This window comes from Trachymyrmex septentrionalis, unplaced genomic scaffold (assembly GCF_001594115.1).
Source record: "Trachymyrmex septentrionalis isolate Tsep2-gDNA-1 unplaced genomic scaffold, Tsep1.0 scaffold286, whole genome shotgun sequence".
NCBI classification, from domain to species: Eukaryota; Metazoa; Arthropoda; class Insecta; order Hymenoptera; family Formicidae; genus Trachymyrmex; species Trachymyrmex septentrionalis.
Window position 1 is genome coordinate 17,110 of NW_017305447.1, and position 18,322 is coordinate 35,431.

Sequence of the window (18,322 nt, forward strand, 5' to 3'; positions counted from 1 at the left end):
ATACGAAGAAAGTGAGAGGCTCGATTCCAAGCTCCGATGGCTAATAAATAAAAAGTTTAAGCGATCCATCGTTGGGATCGTGCCCATTCAATACAGTCTCGACTCTGTCCATAAACCAGTCAATTCAGCTTCGGGGAATTCCTTTGAATTTTTGGGGCGCGACTCTCTTGTTAACCCAGCTCCGTACGTAGTCGACCCTTCTTCCTTTCCAACTAATAATTCGCCCAGTCCTATGATTTCCATTTCTCCCAACTCCTTCCATCCACAGGTTCCGTCGTCTCTGTCCACTATCAGAGACGGCTGGTTTCTGAACTTGTCCTCGTGTGTTATCCCTCACAATGTTCAATGTTTCCTGCAACTGGGTGACAACTTCGCGCTCCCCCTTACCAATAAGAACAGGATCATTTTTGACTGCATCAAGGGGATTGAGAGTGGCACACTGAGAATGCCCTTAGATAGGAGAATTGATGTGATTAATCAATCTATTCCCATCATGAAAAGCATCATCTCGTCTCCGGTCTTCACTTCTGACATTCATAAGTGTTTGACTGTATTGGAGTCGGACACTCGATCGTTTTTGACGGCGCATCCTAACGTCGTGTTTACTCTGGCGGATAAGGGCAATGTCACGGTGGCCATGGATAGGGACGTTTACAGAGACAAGATGACCGAGTTATTGGGGGACTCAGACACGTATGTCCCTATTAAAAGAGATCCGACCAAAAAGCTTACATCAGCCTTGAGGTCTATGCTCACTGGGTGGAAGACCAGAGGTCACATCAAGGACTCTGAGTATAAAGCTTTGTACTGCAGCGACGGTTCTCTCCCGAGGGCTTATGGGCTGCCAAAGATTCACAAGCCTGATTGTCCCCTTAGAATAATAGTGTCGTCGGTGGGCAGTCCGCTGCATCCTTTGGCTACTTTTTTACACAAGAAACTATTTAAGGCCATCCCGAGAGCTGACAGTTATATAAAAAACAGCTTTGAACTGGTCGAAAGGCTGAGGGATGTGCACTTTACGGGGACACATGAGTTGACGTCTTTGGACGTTACCTCTCTGTTCACGAACGTGCCAACGGAGGTGGCGATCGATTGCGTTGACGAACATTGGCCGGCGGTTTCTGGGGATTGCTCTCTACCTAAGAGAGAATTTTTGGGAGCAATACGGTTTGTCCTGGACTCTTCGTTTTTTGTCTTTGACAATGTTTTTTATAGGCAGAGCTTTGGCACCCCCATGGACTCTCCATTATCGCCGGTGATTGCGGACCTAGTGTTGAGGAGATTGGAGACGGTGTCCTTGATGTCTGTAAATTTGGACATTCTGTTCTATTATAGATACGTTGACGACATATGTACTGCGTTGCCCCCCTCTCAGATCGACGTGCTATTAGAGAGATTTAATGCATTCCATCCGCGCCTACAGTTTACCGTAGAGAGAGGCGGAAAAACGATCAATTTCTTGGACGTCACTGTGTCTGTCGACAATAATCGCTTTAATTTCGATTGGTACCGTAAGCCAACGTTTTCAGGTAGATTCTTAAACTTCCACTCTAATCATCCATTGACGCAGAAGAAAGGAACCATCTTTTCATTAGTCGACAGAGCCTTTTTATTATCCGACGTTAAGTTTCACACAAAAAATTTGACCTCCATCATTGACATTTTACTTCTGAATGACTATCCACTAGATTTTATCTTTGACTCCATCAATCATAGGATCAAAAATTTGATTAGAAATAGACACAGGTTACACGATACCGAGACTGACATTGACTTAACTAATAAACCTGCTTCTTGGCTTACGGTACCTTTCATTCCGCTTCATACAGAGAAACTTAGATCTTTGAATAAAAGCAAAAGTGATATCAGGGTGGCCTTCCGCAGCCCCAACAAAATGGGCAAATATATAAGAGTCCAGAAGGATTCTTGTCCCAGCACTTCGAAAAGCAACGTTGTTTATAAAATTCTGTGTAATGATTGTGACGCTTCTTACGTTGGACAGACGGGCAGACAATTAAAAACTAGGATTGCCGAACATCGTAATCATATTAGACACAAAACATCTGCCCGCTCTGTCATCACCGATCATAGGTTGAGTCACAATCACGATTTTCAATGGGACAATGTTCTGATATTAGACGAGGAACCTTCGTATAGAAAGCGCTTGATTTCGGAGATGCTACATATTAAAAAACAGAAGAACAGTCTCAATTTGCAGACCGACACCGAGGGTCTTAATAAGGCATATCTACCGATAATAAACAAAGTCTGACTTTCGATCCTGTCGACCCGTCTCCTCTCTCAGTGCGTCGCGTGCCGTCTTAGCGAGCGTTCGGTGTCATGTGCTATGTTGACATGTCTGACTTCGACGATTACATCCCTATCATTGTCAGGGATTTTCACACTTGTCATGCATTGCGGCGATTTTCATTTCCTGTTCGGATGCGTTGGTGAGTGAGCACTTGGCTTCTTATCTGCGGCGTGTTTTGATTTTAAGTTTTAAAGTTTTTTAGTTTACTTGTCTTTTATGAGTTCCCTTCCTTTTCCGTTTTTCAGTCAGCACTTGACTATGTCTCTTAACATCGGTTTGATTGCCCTATCGCACATACAACATTAAGCTACGTCGAGATCCATCACATTTGCTGATTTCCGCGCGTTAAAAATGTTGCGTCACTGAATGTTATCGATTTATTATTATCTTTCTCTGTTGTATTCTTTTATGTTCTTTTTATATCTTTTATATTATATTCTTTTTACATCTGAGGAGGGCTCAATCCAGCAGCCGAAACTTGTTTGTTTTATATTTTAATATACGCCGTTGTACTTTTTATTTTATTTTATGTATCTTTGACTGTTATCTTTAATTATATATATTATGCGACGACTCTTTTTCGCCATTTATTTTGTTTATTTTGTTTATACATAAAGAGTCTTTATACCGTTGTTATTTACCTTTATTTCAGCTTATAAACGGTTTACAGCCCGACGCGGAATCTGTGCAATGCTACGTAGTGATTGTGACACCAATTTTGTAGTGCTCAACCACGAATTAAGACGACGCTTCGATTCAGCCTCAAAAGAGGTAAAGGAATTGGCTGAAACGCTCACCAGTTATGGAACGAATTGGCGCTTCATCCTATCAGCAGCGTCTCATTTTGGAGGCAAGTGGGAAACCGTAGTTAAATCAACAAAATTCCACCTTTGTCATCGGCGACACAATATTGACGTATGAGGAATTAACCACTCTCGTGACTCAAATTAAAGCCATTCTCAACTTCAGACCTCTTTGTCCCATGTTGGAGGATGTAGACGACTACACTACCCTAACTCTGGGGCACTTTATTCTAGGAGAATCTCCCACTGTAATTCCCGAGCCGAATTTCATCGATTAAGCTCTCGCCTCACTAGATGGCAAATCCGCCAAAAGGTCGAGCATTTTTGGAGACGGTGGCGGACTGAATGTTTCTAGCGTTACCAGGCGATATCCAAATGGCATCATCCATTTACGTAAATCAAAGAAGGCTCGCTAGTCCTTATCGTCGATGAGCGATATCTCCCAGCCAAGTGGCTACTAGCTCGGATACAACTGCATCCTGGCGTCTATGAATTATCGAGAGTTGTAACAGTGCGAACCGTCTCTGCCATGTTTAAGCAACCCATCACCAAACTCTGTGTTTTATCTGTTGAGCAAGAGCAAGAAATATTCGAGAACTTCCCGAAGGCGGGTGGAATGTTCGATCAAACTCGATTATCGACAATGATCAGTGCAAATAAATCGCGTTATGATTGCAGCTGCGCTTCTCTTTTGCCTTTAGCTAATTTTTGTCTTTTTCGTTTTTTGGCTTTCTTTTTAATCGACATGGAATATGATAAACGCTCTGCATAAATAGTTTTCTGAAAAGCAAAGACAAATTATATGACAAGTTTAACGTTCACGTTACTGGAATATCAGCAGCTATTGCCTACTCCCGTCATCCTGATAATATGAAGTCAAGCTGCTTATAATATAGAGCATTTTGGCCAGTCAGGTTCCCTATCTTTGTCCTTATCCCAACAGTAACTAATTATCAATTTTGGTTAACTGGGAGGTCTTATTATAATAAATTTTATTTTCTAGAGAAGCACAATATACTCATGTAAACTCTTATTGTCATATAAGACAACATAATCAGTTATACAGGAATAAATTTTTTGAAGAAATTTATGTAATAAATATTTTAATACAATCATTAGCGATAATATTGTTCTATAATAAATTGCTCAAGCACGTTTTTGGAAATATTTATGCAAATAAAATAGACCTATTACGTAGGTAAAATAAAATAGACAGGATGCAATGATAAATACAAAGTATACATTTTCCTATATGTACAAATATCTCTTCATTTAAGCACGAAACGCCACTACGGTCTAAATGTTAAGATGTTGAACTATTATATATTGGGAAAGTCCGTGCGTATTTTCCGCACGGACCTTTCCGGAAAACCCAAGGTTTGTTGAAAATACGCACGAACTTTCCGGACGACCCAATATATTCATTTAAATGAATTAATTTCAGAAATTATAATTATAAGGTCTCGGTAGTCTAAAGGCTTAGGATGCTCGCACGAAATGTAAGAGATTCGACTCCCAAAGCAATATTTTTCGCAATAAGTTTATTACAGTTTTTTGAGATTAAATTTGAGAAATTTGGGAAGGATTATTAATATTTTAGATTGATTGCGTTGAAAGTCCGACATATCAGCACGCAATTATAATTTCTGAAATTAATTCATTTAAATGAATATAATATATAATAGTTCAACATCTTAACATTTAGACCATAGTGGCGCTTCATATTTAAAGCAATGTATTTAACATAAATGGTCTTATTTCCAATCTTATTATTTTTCATTTAAGTACAAGTAGCTCTTATTAGCGATCAAAGTTAGATGTTGGAATAAATATTGCTACTTTTTTATATACTTCACATAACATATATGTTATTTCGTAACATTTGAAATAATGATAATTTTACAAATTAATTTTCAATTGTCAATTTGCTACTAGCATCTTATGTATAAAGTGTAAAAAACTTATTGCGACAAATATTATCTCAACCAAGATTCAACTCAGATTTCTCGATCTCTGGTCGAGTATGCTTAATATTTTAACTATTGAGGATTGGGTAATATTCTTCGCATTAATCGTATGTATACAGAGTGTCCCATAACAGTTAATTAATATTTCAAGGACTAAAAGGATGAAATTTTAAACTAAAAGTTTGTTTGCTAATTTTGGCTCAGATTATTACTTACCGAGTTATTAACGATTAAAGTTGATCAGGTAACACCCAGACGGAGTATGCAGGAGTATACTATGCGTATGCCATGAGACTCCTCGCGCTGGCTATACATTATCCTGATTGAAACTTATTTTAATTAATTGAAAATTATTCTAATTTTTCTCTCTCTCACATTAACAAATAAATAAATCAATCAATCAATCAATCAATAAATCAAGTCTGAACCAAAATTGGCAAAGAAACTTTTAGTTCAAAAGTTCATTTTCATTCACTCCCTGAAATATTAATTAATTGTTATGGGATATCCTGTATAGAGCGTACGCATTAATACATGGCAGCATGTATATAAATATTTTCTTATACAAACATAATTATACCTATAATAACTATTGTATATTCTTAATCTATTAGATTGATGCAAAAATAATGTTGATTTTTAATTTTAAATAATGTCTTCAATTTTAAATAATATTTCAGCTCGTAGCACTTTATTAACCGAAATAAAAACCGTTATTGATATAAATAAGTAGAGCGGAATTTGCGCTTTAAAATAATATTTATTAATATGGACACAAATATAACTTAAGTTACTATGTATTTATAATAGAATAAAGTATTAAAGTTTAAAACAAAAAAACTGACATTATTTTTGCATTAATCTATACATTATATATTATCATATATATATTGCATCTGTATCATAAAATTTATTTTCTACTTTGCATTGCTCTATTCTATCGCCGGTCCATCGCATCCATTCTTGCATATACCTTTCCACTTCAACATTGTAATGTTTTTTGTTTTGATAAGACTAAGATTTCCTGTTTCTAGAAAAGGATGATGAAATAATGAAATGGATATGAAGAATGGAATGAATATAGATATAATATTGAATAATACTTTGTCCAAGTATCCGTTCTTCTTTCTTTCTTTCTGAAGAGAAAAAAGCCCTGGTATGTACACAAAATATCATTTTTTGCGACTTACTGATGAATTAGCTAGCTGTTCTTGAAACATCGAACTTTTTGCAAGAAAAAGACTATATTGCACTTAATTGCACTGATTGAAATTTCAATATCTCGGACGGCGCAGATCTTCGGAATGGGAAACCTCGGTACACACATACGCACGCACGCACACACTACATAAGCTCAATCCAAATATTCGTATATGTCGCACTTGCCAATCGTATATGCCTACCTATGAACTATATTTCCTTTAAAAGTGTCAATACATGGGAGAGCCAAATGTCAAACGTCGAACTTACTAAAAACAGCTGATGAATCACGTGATCAAAATTGACGAATAGCAAGTTATGATATTTATATAAGAATGCACTATAAAAGCGAGTGAGACGCGAGGACGGATCAAGGATGGCGCAACACAAAAATAGTTTGAATGTTTACCTTAGTTTTTTAAAAATAAAAGTCAGTTTATTTTAAAGAGTCACATACATTTTACACAAATTTAGCAAAATATACGAAATTTTACTAACTGTCTCTTTTAGGATCAAAATGCTCGATCGAATTAAAAGATCACGGCGATTTTCTCGGCGGCTTTTTACTTGGCAGGTTTCTCACGACGGTTTTCTTGAAGGCTAACTAATTAAGCGAATTCTGAGCACTAAGAGAAAGAGAGCGAAGGCAATCGATATATATCGTCTTCGCGACACGAAGCTTCTTTTTGATAATTGTCAATAAATGTTCGCCAAACAGTTAAAATTTTAAGCTGACATCTGGAAAACGAAATTGATTTTGGCAGCTCAAATTCTCTCTTTCAATTTAAGGCATAATAGTCATGCGCAACAGAAAATCTGCAAGTAAGATTGGCGGTCGCGCGTGACGTTTTGTCTAAGCGCTGCGCGCGCGTGCGATCGCATTTTCTAGAAAATTTGATGAGCCGTTGCTGTTGTCGGTGATGTGTGTACAAAATGAATTTTTCTACTAAAAATAACAAATTGATAAAACCAGTAAAGTTGCGATTAAGCTAGAAAAGAGTTTGAAAGCTCATTTTATACACAAACAATTTAAAGACAATTTCTGATAATTAAGAATTTTCACTTTCCATCATGCGTGCGATGATGCCGCATGATGGTTTTTATGATCTCAACAACCCATTATTTGATTACTCGGACTATGACCGCGCCGGTGAGCATTTGTCGTCAATAGAATACTCCTGTAAGTCTATACGTCATCATCTATACAAATACTTTCAATGGGAAATTTCATGAAAATTAATTTGTACAGGACCGTTGTTTTATTATATCTTTTCCTATCTATAATTATACCATCGTTTTTATGCAAGATGATACGTTTGTCACCGAGCATCGTTCCCTCATCACTGAAATCAACTCCATACACGACGTCTATGTTGACGGCTTTCTTACCGCTCAGGACCATTTTCAAATATTTTTATCCCAACAAACATAGTTTACTTGCAGCTTTTCTTGTCCCTTGAATATTTGAAGCAGACGTCGAATGGACGAGCGATTTATCGGCAATCTCAAAAATTTTTTCGAAGGAGGGAGCGTGGTCGTACGATAACTCACGCGGCTGTATTATTTCAAACATTTCGTTCAAAGTGGATGGTACGGTTTTCAATCGATTCAACACTTTCATAGGCCTGTATAGAATTGAAAGCCTATAGAATTATACAAAATACGCGTTTTTTTGGGGTTTGATTCCTTATCTTCTTCCGAAAAGAATGTGTCAGTCATGATAGGATCCTTGGAGAATTCAACAGTGTTTTCGACAATCTGTTTCAGTAGGTCGATAATAGTTTTAAAGTGTCTCTCCAATACAATGTCCTTCTCCATTTTACCTTCTTCAAAAAGCGGTACTTTTTGCGAATTGAATCGCTCGTTTTTGCAATTTCTTTAGCTATCTTCTCACGATCTTTGCTGCTGTCCATGTCAACATATCGATGTCAACTGATCACATCACGGTACCGCAAAGTCATTAAATCCTTTTCTGTATCGCCCATCGATAAGCGCACTGTCAATCACTAGAAACTCATTTGCTGCCAATATTTACGACATAAATTGCAGAAATTCTCATAAGACATATCGGTATTCACGTGATCGTTATGCACGCGTTTCAGAATGGTACCATCCTGTTCGAACAGGATCAACAAATTTGCATTATTGCGTATAAGATGCTTCGATATCTTTGTGTACTTCTGACAGAGATAGGAACAGAGATAGTCGACGACCGCGTATCGCCCCATTGCAAAGTACTCTTTTATCGCATTCTGCTTGTCGCATGCAATGTCATCGAAGATAAAGATGAAATTTGGAAGTGCCTCGCTCGATGGAATAACGTCGCTGTTATTGGAGAATGTAAAATAATCAATTTCCTCGATCGGTGAAAAAAAAACAGCTAGTTATCGATATTTCGGTTGTTACAGCGATTTCGAGTATACATACATGTTCTCGAATCGTACATCGTGCGAACTTTCCAACAGACTTATGAGCACGTTCATCTTGCCGCAATTTGATGATCCACAAACGATAACGCATACAGAGGCCGATAGCATATTGCTATGCTTGTGCGTCTCTTTATTGGTTTGCAATTTGTTGTCGAGATTTGACACTTTGATTACCCGCGATTGATACACGAACCGCATATTTTCTTCTTCTATAAAATACTGAAAACGATATCACGAACGGGCCTATTTATAGAGCCGCTCAGTAATCAAAATATTTCTCATCATGTCAGACAATCTGCACAATTTAACTTCAAAAGAGCTAGAATACATACGCAAAATTGTGCTGCTGTGAGAGTTTGAAAATTATATTGATTGTTATGGGACAGATTATCCGAGCATATACGAGCCAATTCGGAGGTACAACGATACTGTGGGTGCCTGAAGCAATACGATTTACTCATCAAACGCATATTGACGGTCCGGCGTTTTTGATAAAGAATTATGGCGAATATCGTTGGAAAATTTATTAAATCATGGGATAAACGTGCTTCCATTCGAATTACATATTCCCGGATACCAGTTTTGCGATCCGGGAACGCATTTGGAGAAGCGATTGGCCAGAGGTGACAGAGGTATTAATCTATTGGATGCTGCGTGTCGTGATCATGACATAGCGTATTCGCACAGCAACGATCTCGCTGAATGATACATAACTGACAATATATTCGCCGAGAAGACGTGGAAACGCATTACCGCGATATTCGACTCTTAGAGAGAGAGGGGGGGAGAGGGAGAGAAAGGGAGAGAGCGGGGGAGGGGAAAGAGAAGGACAGGGAGAAAGACAGAGAGAAGGAGAGGGAAAGGGGGGCGGGGAGAGGGAGGGAAGAAGAGGGAAGAGAGAAGGGAAAGAGGGAGGGAGAGGGAAAGAGGGAGATGGGGAGGGAGGAAGGAGGTGGGGGTGGGGCGGGGTAAGAGGAGATGGTGGGGGAGGGATGGGGGGAGAGAGAAGGAAGGGAAAGAGGGAGAGAGAGAGAAAGAAGGAGAGAGCCGCAGCCACAGTAATTTGGACAGCTATGAGAACCAAAACGAAGATTGATATTGGCTTAAAAATGAGAAAGAAGAAAAAGAGTAAGCGGATACTTCCGACAGCGTAACGCGGCGGCGTCCTGCCTGTTCTACCGCTGCTCGGCGTTCTCGGGTCATTGGTCGGCGGTGCGGCAAGAGTCGCCAAGTTCGTAAACGATAGCAAAGCGGCGTAGCGTCACCTGGAAGAACTGCAACATCATAATCGTGTTATGGAAGACCGTGGCGTTTATCTCCCTACAAGCGCAGACAAGGTGTCACGCGTAGAAAAAAAACCGTCAATAAAACGTTAAAAATTTGAAGGAAGTAACTACCAACGTGCAACTGCAACAACTTGCAAGCCGTGAAATCTGACAAACAGTGTAATCAAATACAATTGCACGTCTTATCAGCGTTACTGGTGATGAAAAGTGGGTCACTTACGACAACGTCAAGCGAAAACGGTCGTGATCGAATCGCGATGAGCCGGCGCAAACGGTGGCCAAGCCAGGATTGACGATCAGGAAGGTTTGCTGTGTGTTTGGTGGGATTGGCAGGGAATCATCTACTATGAGCTGCTCCCCTACGGCCAAACTCTTAATTCGGACCTGTACTGTCAACAATTGGACCGTCTGAAAGAAGCAATCGTCCAGAAGCGGCCAGCTTTGGCCAATAGGAGAGGAATTGTGTTCCATCAAGACAACGCCAGGCCACACACATCGATAGTGACTCGCCAGAAGCTCCGGGAGCTTGGTTGGGAGGTTCTTATGCATCCACCTTATAGTCCGGACCTGGCACCAAGTGATTACCACCTGTTTATGGCGAATAATTTTGCTGGTGAAAAATTCGCCTCAAGAGAAGCTTGTGAAAATCGACTGTCCCAGTTTTTTGCCAATAGGGACGAGGATTTCTATGAGAGAGGCATAATGAAATTACCTTCAAAATGGTAACAAGTTATCGAACAAAACGGTGCATATTTGATGATCCTAAATCGGATCATTCTAACTATGCTAAATAAAGCATAGTTCAAATTCAATTTAATGCAAAAATAATAGATTTCTTTTTACTACACCTTATATTATAGGTCCTAAGATTACACTGTTCGAACGTTGCACGTAAAATGTGCAGCATATAGTCCTCAATTTCTTTTGAAAATTACATAGCCGCATATCGTTCTTAACCGATTAGGCCACAACCTAATCTAAATTGCTTGCTGTTATCATACCATTGAGCACGAATGAAAATAGCAACGGTCGTAATCTCTTTTCTAAGACTGCTCTTACAGTCCATGTCGTATCTACGCTACCTATAAAATAAATATTATAGAATTAGTTTTTCAATGCTCTTTTTTTGCGAACATCCATTTCTATGCAGAAATATGACGCTGGTATCCACAACAGTATCATATAGCAACTTTAAAGCTTTGAAATCACTTTCAACACTGTCACCTATCAAGATCCTTTCAACCTTTCAACCTATCAAGATCATTTTATCCAAGACCATTGTGGGAAACTTAGCTTGTACATCTAAAATATTCGTCGTCACATCCTTCATGTCTTCTTTCATAATTCCTGAAAATCTATTATAGCATAGAAAATTACTATTGTATACGTAAATCAAATTCATTGACTTATATTCTAATATATATCCAAAAATTAACCAATCACAGTCGAATATGAAAAGAATAATTGACCATAATTGGTCAATTTTCTACGACTTAAGACCTTACGACCGCTACGACTTCTATATTGTAGACATTATAATTCTTTTACCATCTACCTCGTATTGTAATTAATTAGATTTTGCGGCTTGGCTAACGTTTCGTATATCATCTTATAATCTTCGTCAATAATCGTCATTCTGGTTGGTTCTAAGCCTTGTATGATATAACACATTTTACAATCGAGTACGTAAACACCTCACTCGTCCATAGAAACATCTTTGCATACGGAAAAAGAAATTAATATATTTGAATATATGTATAGAAAAAGTGTAAGAGAATCTGAAAATATTGGGTCGTCCGGAAAGTCCGTGCGTATTTTCCGCACAGACCTTTCCGGATAACCCAAGGTTGTCCGGAAAGTCCGTGCGGAAAATACGCACGAACTTTCCGGACGACCCAATATCTTACTTTTTGATAAAGTCGTAATATAATCACGAAGATTCTCATAATAATCTGTGTAATCTCACACATATGTCTTTGCGTCGCAAGAACCAAGAGCAGAACCGTATTGCTGACAACTATACTTGCCTTCGCCTCTAACTGAAAATTCTATTTATAAAAACACAAATTATTTTCTATATAATTTTTATTTTTACAGTAGAAAATTTGTTTTTAAAGCAGATAATTTAAGTTTTTAAAGTAAACAAATACCTAACCAGGACAAATTCTCTGCTATAAAAACAAAAATTATATAGGGAATAATTTTTCAAGCAAAATGTGTTTTACAGCAAAGAATTTGTGTAATTGTAGAAGCAAAAAATACTTATTTTAGTCTCACTTACATGTTCCTCTATATCATCGATGTGACGTATTTTCTAACCTAAACTATCTCACTTTAATTTCAAAAGTGTACACTAGTTTATTATCAGTCACAGAAAACAGACATGTGTGATGTGACCATGCATTGTGCCACATTTACCTCTTGCCCACAAATTTCAAAAGGACATTTCCCCTCGCTACTCTGTAGCGGCGACGACAACGACAACGGTTCTTAATATAAAAGTTTCAGATTCGTATTTTGCATCGCAATATCTCCGCTCGTAAAGCACGTAGAGAAAAAATAAAAACATTTTCATTATATATCCCGAGCGGTCGCAATCAAGCACATTTACTGTAGAACTAGATCGGTTCAGCCCTTATTGAGATCTGACGCAACTCGCCGGCTCACGTAAAGTAGCCACGGCAGTGTCGCTGCGCGTAACTTAGCACCGAAACATTACTAGTGTCTTCAGATTATTAATCCTTAACGCTCACACTGGAGTCTGTGAGATCCCACGAAAGTTTGGTTCAGTATTTAAACTCACTTCTACTACTCCCTATGATCTCTCTGGTTGCATGCTCCTCTGCCTCCCCCAATGTCTCATTCCTCTTCTACGCATCCACAATTATTCCCTCACATTCAGCACTTTTCCTACTTATTGGAAACAAACTGTGGTTTTTCTCATTCCTAAAAACTCGAAATCCTTTCTTATCCTCTTCCTTCCACCGTGTCTCCATCCCTCCCTTCTTTTCCAAACTTCTCGAACAGATATGTTTTAAGCAGCTGAATTCCTATTTTAATTCTACAAGTTACATTCCGGATTGTGAATCCTGGCTTTCGAAGATTACATAGTACTTCTACAGAGCTGCTATACTTATCCGATTTCACTCTTCGTGGTTTTGACAAGGGACTTCTAACATCTATAATTACTCTTGATTATAATTACTCTTGATTTTTCCGAAGCTTTGATACCGTCGATCACGAACTATTGTTACTCAAACCTAAACGTTACGGACTTTCCTCTTCTGCTCTTTCCTTTATCCGTTCTTTCTTAATAGGTCATATTCAGAGGGTCCTTCTTTTCAATCTTCACCCTACTTTCTCTCCAGCATGTACTGTTCTTTTCGGTGTCCCTCAAGGCTCTGTTCTTTTTTTTCTATTATTCACATTTTTCACCTTTGATCTACCTTCTGTTTCCTTTAAACTCGTCATATACACTGATGATGTTATCCTTTTAAAGACTTTTGCCTCGAATGATTCCTCCTCAGCTAAAATATTTCTTAATCTGGACCTTTATTCGATTTCTTAGTGAGCCTCATCGAATTCTCTTCACTTAAACCCCTCTAAGTCTTCGATGCTTATTGTTGGCTCCTCTTCCTCATTTTTTCGTCCATCTCAATCTTTCTTAACTCAGTTCCTATTTCACAATCGTCTTCCATTAAAATCCTAAGTGTCCACTTTGACTCTTCTTAATCTTTTAACAAGCACGTCTCTATCAAATGCTAAGCTATATTTCTCCATCTACGACTTCTTTATCCTTTCCGTTATATAAGGTGTAGTAAAAAGAAATCTATTATTTTTGCATTAAATTGAAGGCTTTATTTAGCATAGTTAGAATGATCCGATTTAGGTCAAATATGCACCGTTTTGTTCGATAACTTGTTGCCATTTGAAGGTAATTTCATTATGCCTCTCTCATAGAAACCCTCGTCCCTATTGGCAAAAAACTGGGACAGTCGATTTTCACAAGCTTCTCTTGAGGCGAATTTTTCACCAGCAAAATCATTCGCCATAGACAGGAACAGGTGGTAATCACTTGGTGCTAGGTCCGGACTATAAGGTGGATACATAAGAACCTCCCAACCAAGCTCCCGGAGCTTCTGGCGAGTCACTATCGATGTGTGTGGCCTGGCGTTGTCTTGATGGAACACAATTCCTCTCCTATTGGCCAAAGCTGGCCGCTTCTGGGCGATTGCTTCTTTCAGACGGTCCAATTGTTGACAGTACAGGTCCGAATTAAGAGTTTGGCCGTAGGGGAGCAGCTCATAGTAGATGATTCCCTGCCAATCCCACCAAACACACAGCAAAACCTTCCTGATCGTCAATCCTGGCTTGGCCACCGTTTGCGTCGGCTCATCGCGATTCGACCACGACCGTTTTCGCTTGACGTTGTCGTAAGTGACCCACTTTTCATCACCAGTAACCATTCGCTTCAGAAATGGGTCGATTTTGTTGCGATTCAGCAGCGATTCGCAGATGGAAATTCGGTCCATGAGGTTTTTTTGCGTTAACTTGTGTGGCACCCATATCGAGCTTCTTTTTGTATTCAGCCTTATTTAAATGGTTCCAAACGGTTTTTTGTGCAATGTTTAGCTCCTGGGCAATCGAAACAGTGCTTACATGATGGTCGGACTCGACGATTTCCATTATTTTATCGACATTTTCGACAATTGGCCTTCCAGAGCGTGGTGCATCTTCGACATCAAAATTACCGGAACGGAATCGACGAAACCAAAATTGCGCGATATTGACTGTTACAGTATCAGGACCATAAACACTATTCACATTTTCAGCCGCCTGGCTTGCGTTTTCGCCTTTATCGAAGAAAAACTGTAAAATATGGCGTATTTTCTCTTTGTTGATGTCCATCTTTGACACGCGCTCAAACAATACTGACTCAAGCAATCACAAAACTGTCTGAGAAGTTTTTTTAGTACGAAATCTTATCTTTCTAACGCCATTTGGCGTAACCCGATCGCACTTATACAACGCGAGATACAGATTACTAAAGCCATCTATTGGAAAAATAATAGATTTCTTTTTACTACACCTAATATTTTTACTCAGAAGCTTCTAGTATCCCAACTCCTCATAATCTCTCGCCTTGATTATGCCAATGTCGTCTACATTGCCGCTTTAACTTAAAAACTGTTATCCCGTATCCAAAGTATACAACTCCTGTCTTCGTTTCTCCTATAATGCTCATAATTCGATCGCTCTTGTTTATTCAATCCCACTAGCTCAAAATTCATCAGCGTTTCACTCTTCATCTTAGCTGCCTTGTTTATTGACTACTATGTTCCAATACCTCCTCCTATTTCTGTAAACTTTTACACCTTAATTCTGAACTCTACTCTCAAGATATCTCTCAAGATACATCTCACTCAATATCACGATTCCTTGTCCTTCCCCATTCATCACTCAGCCAAATTTCGTGCCGCCTTCTTCTATATTGCTATTAAACTTTATAACATACTATCTCACCCCATACGCGCTTCCAGCTCCTTATCCTCTTTTTGTTCGGTCGTATCTCGTACCTTACTCTTTACGGAACATTGACTTTCTTATAGTCACAAATATGCTCTCACATCTGCGTCGTCTCTCAGCCTTCCCGCACCGCTATTATATATATACTACTAATGTACTTGTCCATAATTATTATATTCAATTTTATATTCAATTTTTATATTATAATATCTTAAATCTATGTAACGTTATGTTATGTTGCGTTTTATATTCTGTAATCCAACTTTTATATTACATTGTTAAACTTATGTTCTATGTTTCGTTTTGCGTTTTTTTTTTACAACTGTAATTCTGCACTCTCTTTTCTGATAGGCGTTAGAACAACAAATTTTGCTGATGCCTTACCATTTTGTGCACCTATTTCATATTGTGCACTCTTAATTTTTCTCGTCAAACTCTGTAGTTGCTATGTTATTTGTTTATTTTGTAATTAATGTGCACAAATTAAATTAAATTAAATTAAATTAAAATTATTTTTCAATAATTTTTCTAAGGTTGTGAATTAAAATTTAGAATAACATAAAATTTATTCACATTTACATTACAAACTATTAAAAATTTTGGGCTTAACATTATTTTGATCCAAGTGTGATCGTTATGACATTTTACTAATGTATGATCGTTAAATATTAATTGTAAGACGATACATTAAAACTAAATGAGAAAATATTTGTGATACCGAAAATGTATATAATATTAATTAATATATAACATTACTTAATTTATAACATTACTTGATATATAAATATTGATGTCTTGATAAATATAAATGATAAAATTTTTTAGCCTTGATGGGTTGATGTTCTCGATTTTTCTTGAATCTACGAAGTTATCAAAAAATGTGATATCTATATTATTCGCAATATTAATTTCATATTTACTTTTTCGTTTCAGGTATGGCATTGCGGATGTCATCGCACAGTTAAGTGTTCGACGGATTAATAGAGACGACCCGACAAATGGAGGAGGAGGATACAAACAGGATACGTAGAAGATTGGAGCGAAAAAGAAGAAGAAATGCTGCACCAGATTCAGATGATGATGACATTACATTTATATTAGAGCGAAAAAGAAATTAAAAAATAAGACACTAATCCCGTGACGTTATCGCAACTGACCGCGACGCGGACTCCGCGACATAATTTTCTGCACATCTCCCGCGCTGTGACGTAATTTTCTCGCATACCCCGCGTCCATTAACATCATCTTTGTCGCCGTGACATCCTTCTCCTTCCTCGCCCCGCAACGTCATCCCTCGTGACGTAACCCCCTTATGACGTTCATCCTTCTCGTCTAGTGACGTCACCCTTTTTTCGCGATTCCCGCCCTCGGAGCTCCTAAATTAGAATCTCCCTTTATATACTATTATCATTATCATTTCCTAGCTTATTTAAATATACCTTTTTTTATCATTACCTAGCTTATTTAAATATACCTTTTTTTATCATTACCTAGCTTATATAAATATAGTGTATAATTTCATTTCCGTTCGATCTCTATTTGTTAAAAATTAATTATAAACAAATAGAGATAAATCGTTTCTTCATCATTTCCTAGCTTAGTTAACAATCACCGGTGTATAATTTCTTTTTCTTCCAATCTCCTTTTGTTAAATATTAAGTTATAAACAAATGAAGATCGATATTGAATAAATTGCTTTGTCATTATCATTTCTCAGCTTAACAGTTAACAAATACCAGTATATAATTTTGTTTCTCTCGGATCTTCTTTTGTTAAATATTAAATTATAAACAAATAAAGATTGAGGTCGAATAAATCGCATTTTCATTATCATTTTCTAGTTTAGTTTACAAATATCTGCGTATAGTTTCTTTTTTATCTGATCTCCTATTGTTAAATATTAAGTTATAAACATATAGAGATCGATATCAAATAAATTGCTTTGTCATTATCATTCATTTCCTAGCTTACAAGGAAGTTTTACAACTGTCTGGAACCGATTTGATTTTCCATGAAATATGTTGTAAAACACGAAAATCTAAAAGACATATATTTTTTTATACGTGCGCTAACTCATGTTTAAGGGGTAAAACATCCCTTTGAAAAAAACGGTATTTTTTTTCGAGCCGAATATCGTCGGAAAAATAAAAGATAGAAAAAAATTTTTAAAGAAAAGTACGGTTTCAAGAGTACTTTAAAGTTATAAAGTGTTACGTCCGGCGGACTCTCACGACTCTTTTCTTTCGTAGAGATTCGGAATTCGTCAAAACACTAAAATTTTATCTTCTTTCCTTTTTTTTTTCTACACTAAAAACTAAAACAAGGAATCCGATATCTCCTCGTGAATGTCGCTCCGAAATAAACTAAATCAATAATAAATACGTATGAAAAGCGTAAGACCGGCGCCAAGATTAACGGTCAAGTCGCGAACGATTCTCGCGAATCTGTAATTACAAAATCTAAGAAACGGCGACGTTCAGGGCTAAATTCTGGGTGGTCTCGTGGCGACGATGCATGCGCGCCTTCTTGACGCATGAGACGTGCGTTTTCCCATAAATCTTAAGATCATAAAATTTTGGAGGACATTTTCCCATACAGATTCCTGTCAACATCCTTTCTTCCCCCAAAATTTTGACCAATCCAAGAGCAAAGGAAAATCTTACTACCAGCTAACAAAACCTTCCACCAATCTTGGATTTTGAGTAATCTGGGGCGATTAGTATAAAAATCGCGGTTCCGCGGCCCTCGTCGCAGATTTTTCTCCAAATTTTCTCAAGCTACACTTGTCGTGATTTTCTCA

At 37.7% G+C, this 18,322-nt stretch overlaps 1 protein-coding gene across 1 annotated transcript; it reads left to right on the forward strand.

The window, feature by feature from the left end:
* The first annotated feature begins 232 nt into the window (after positions 1-232).
* Positions 233-1,778, forward strand: LOC108749265. The gene is made up of 3 exons (XM_018487846.1): positions 233-1,167; positions 1,216-1,529; positions 1,735-1,778. The coding sequence occupies exons 1-3, from the start codon at positions 233-235 to the stop codon at positions 1,776-1,778; spliced, it is 1,293 nt and encodes a 430-aa protein (XP_018343348.1).
* The last annotated feature ends 16,544 nt before the right edge of the window (positions 1,779-18,322 follow it).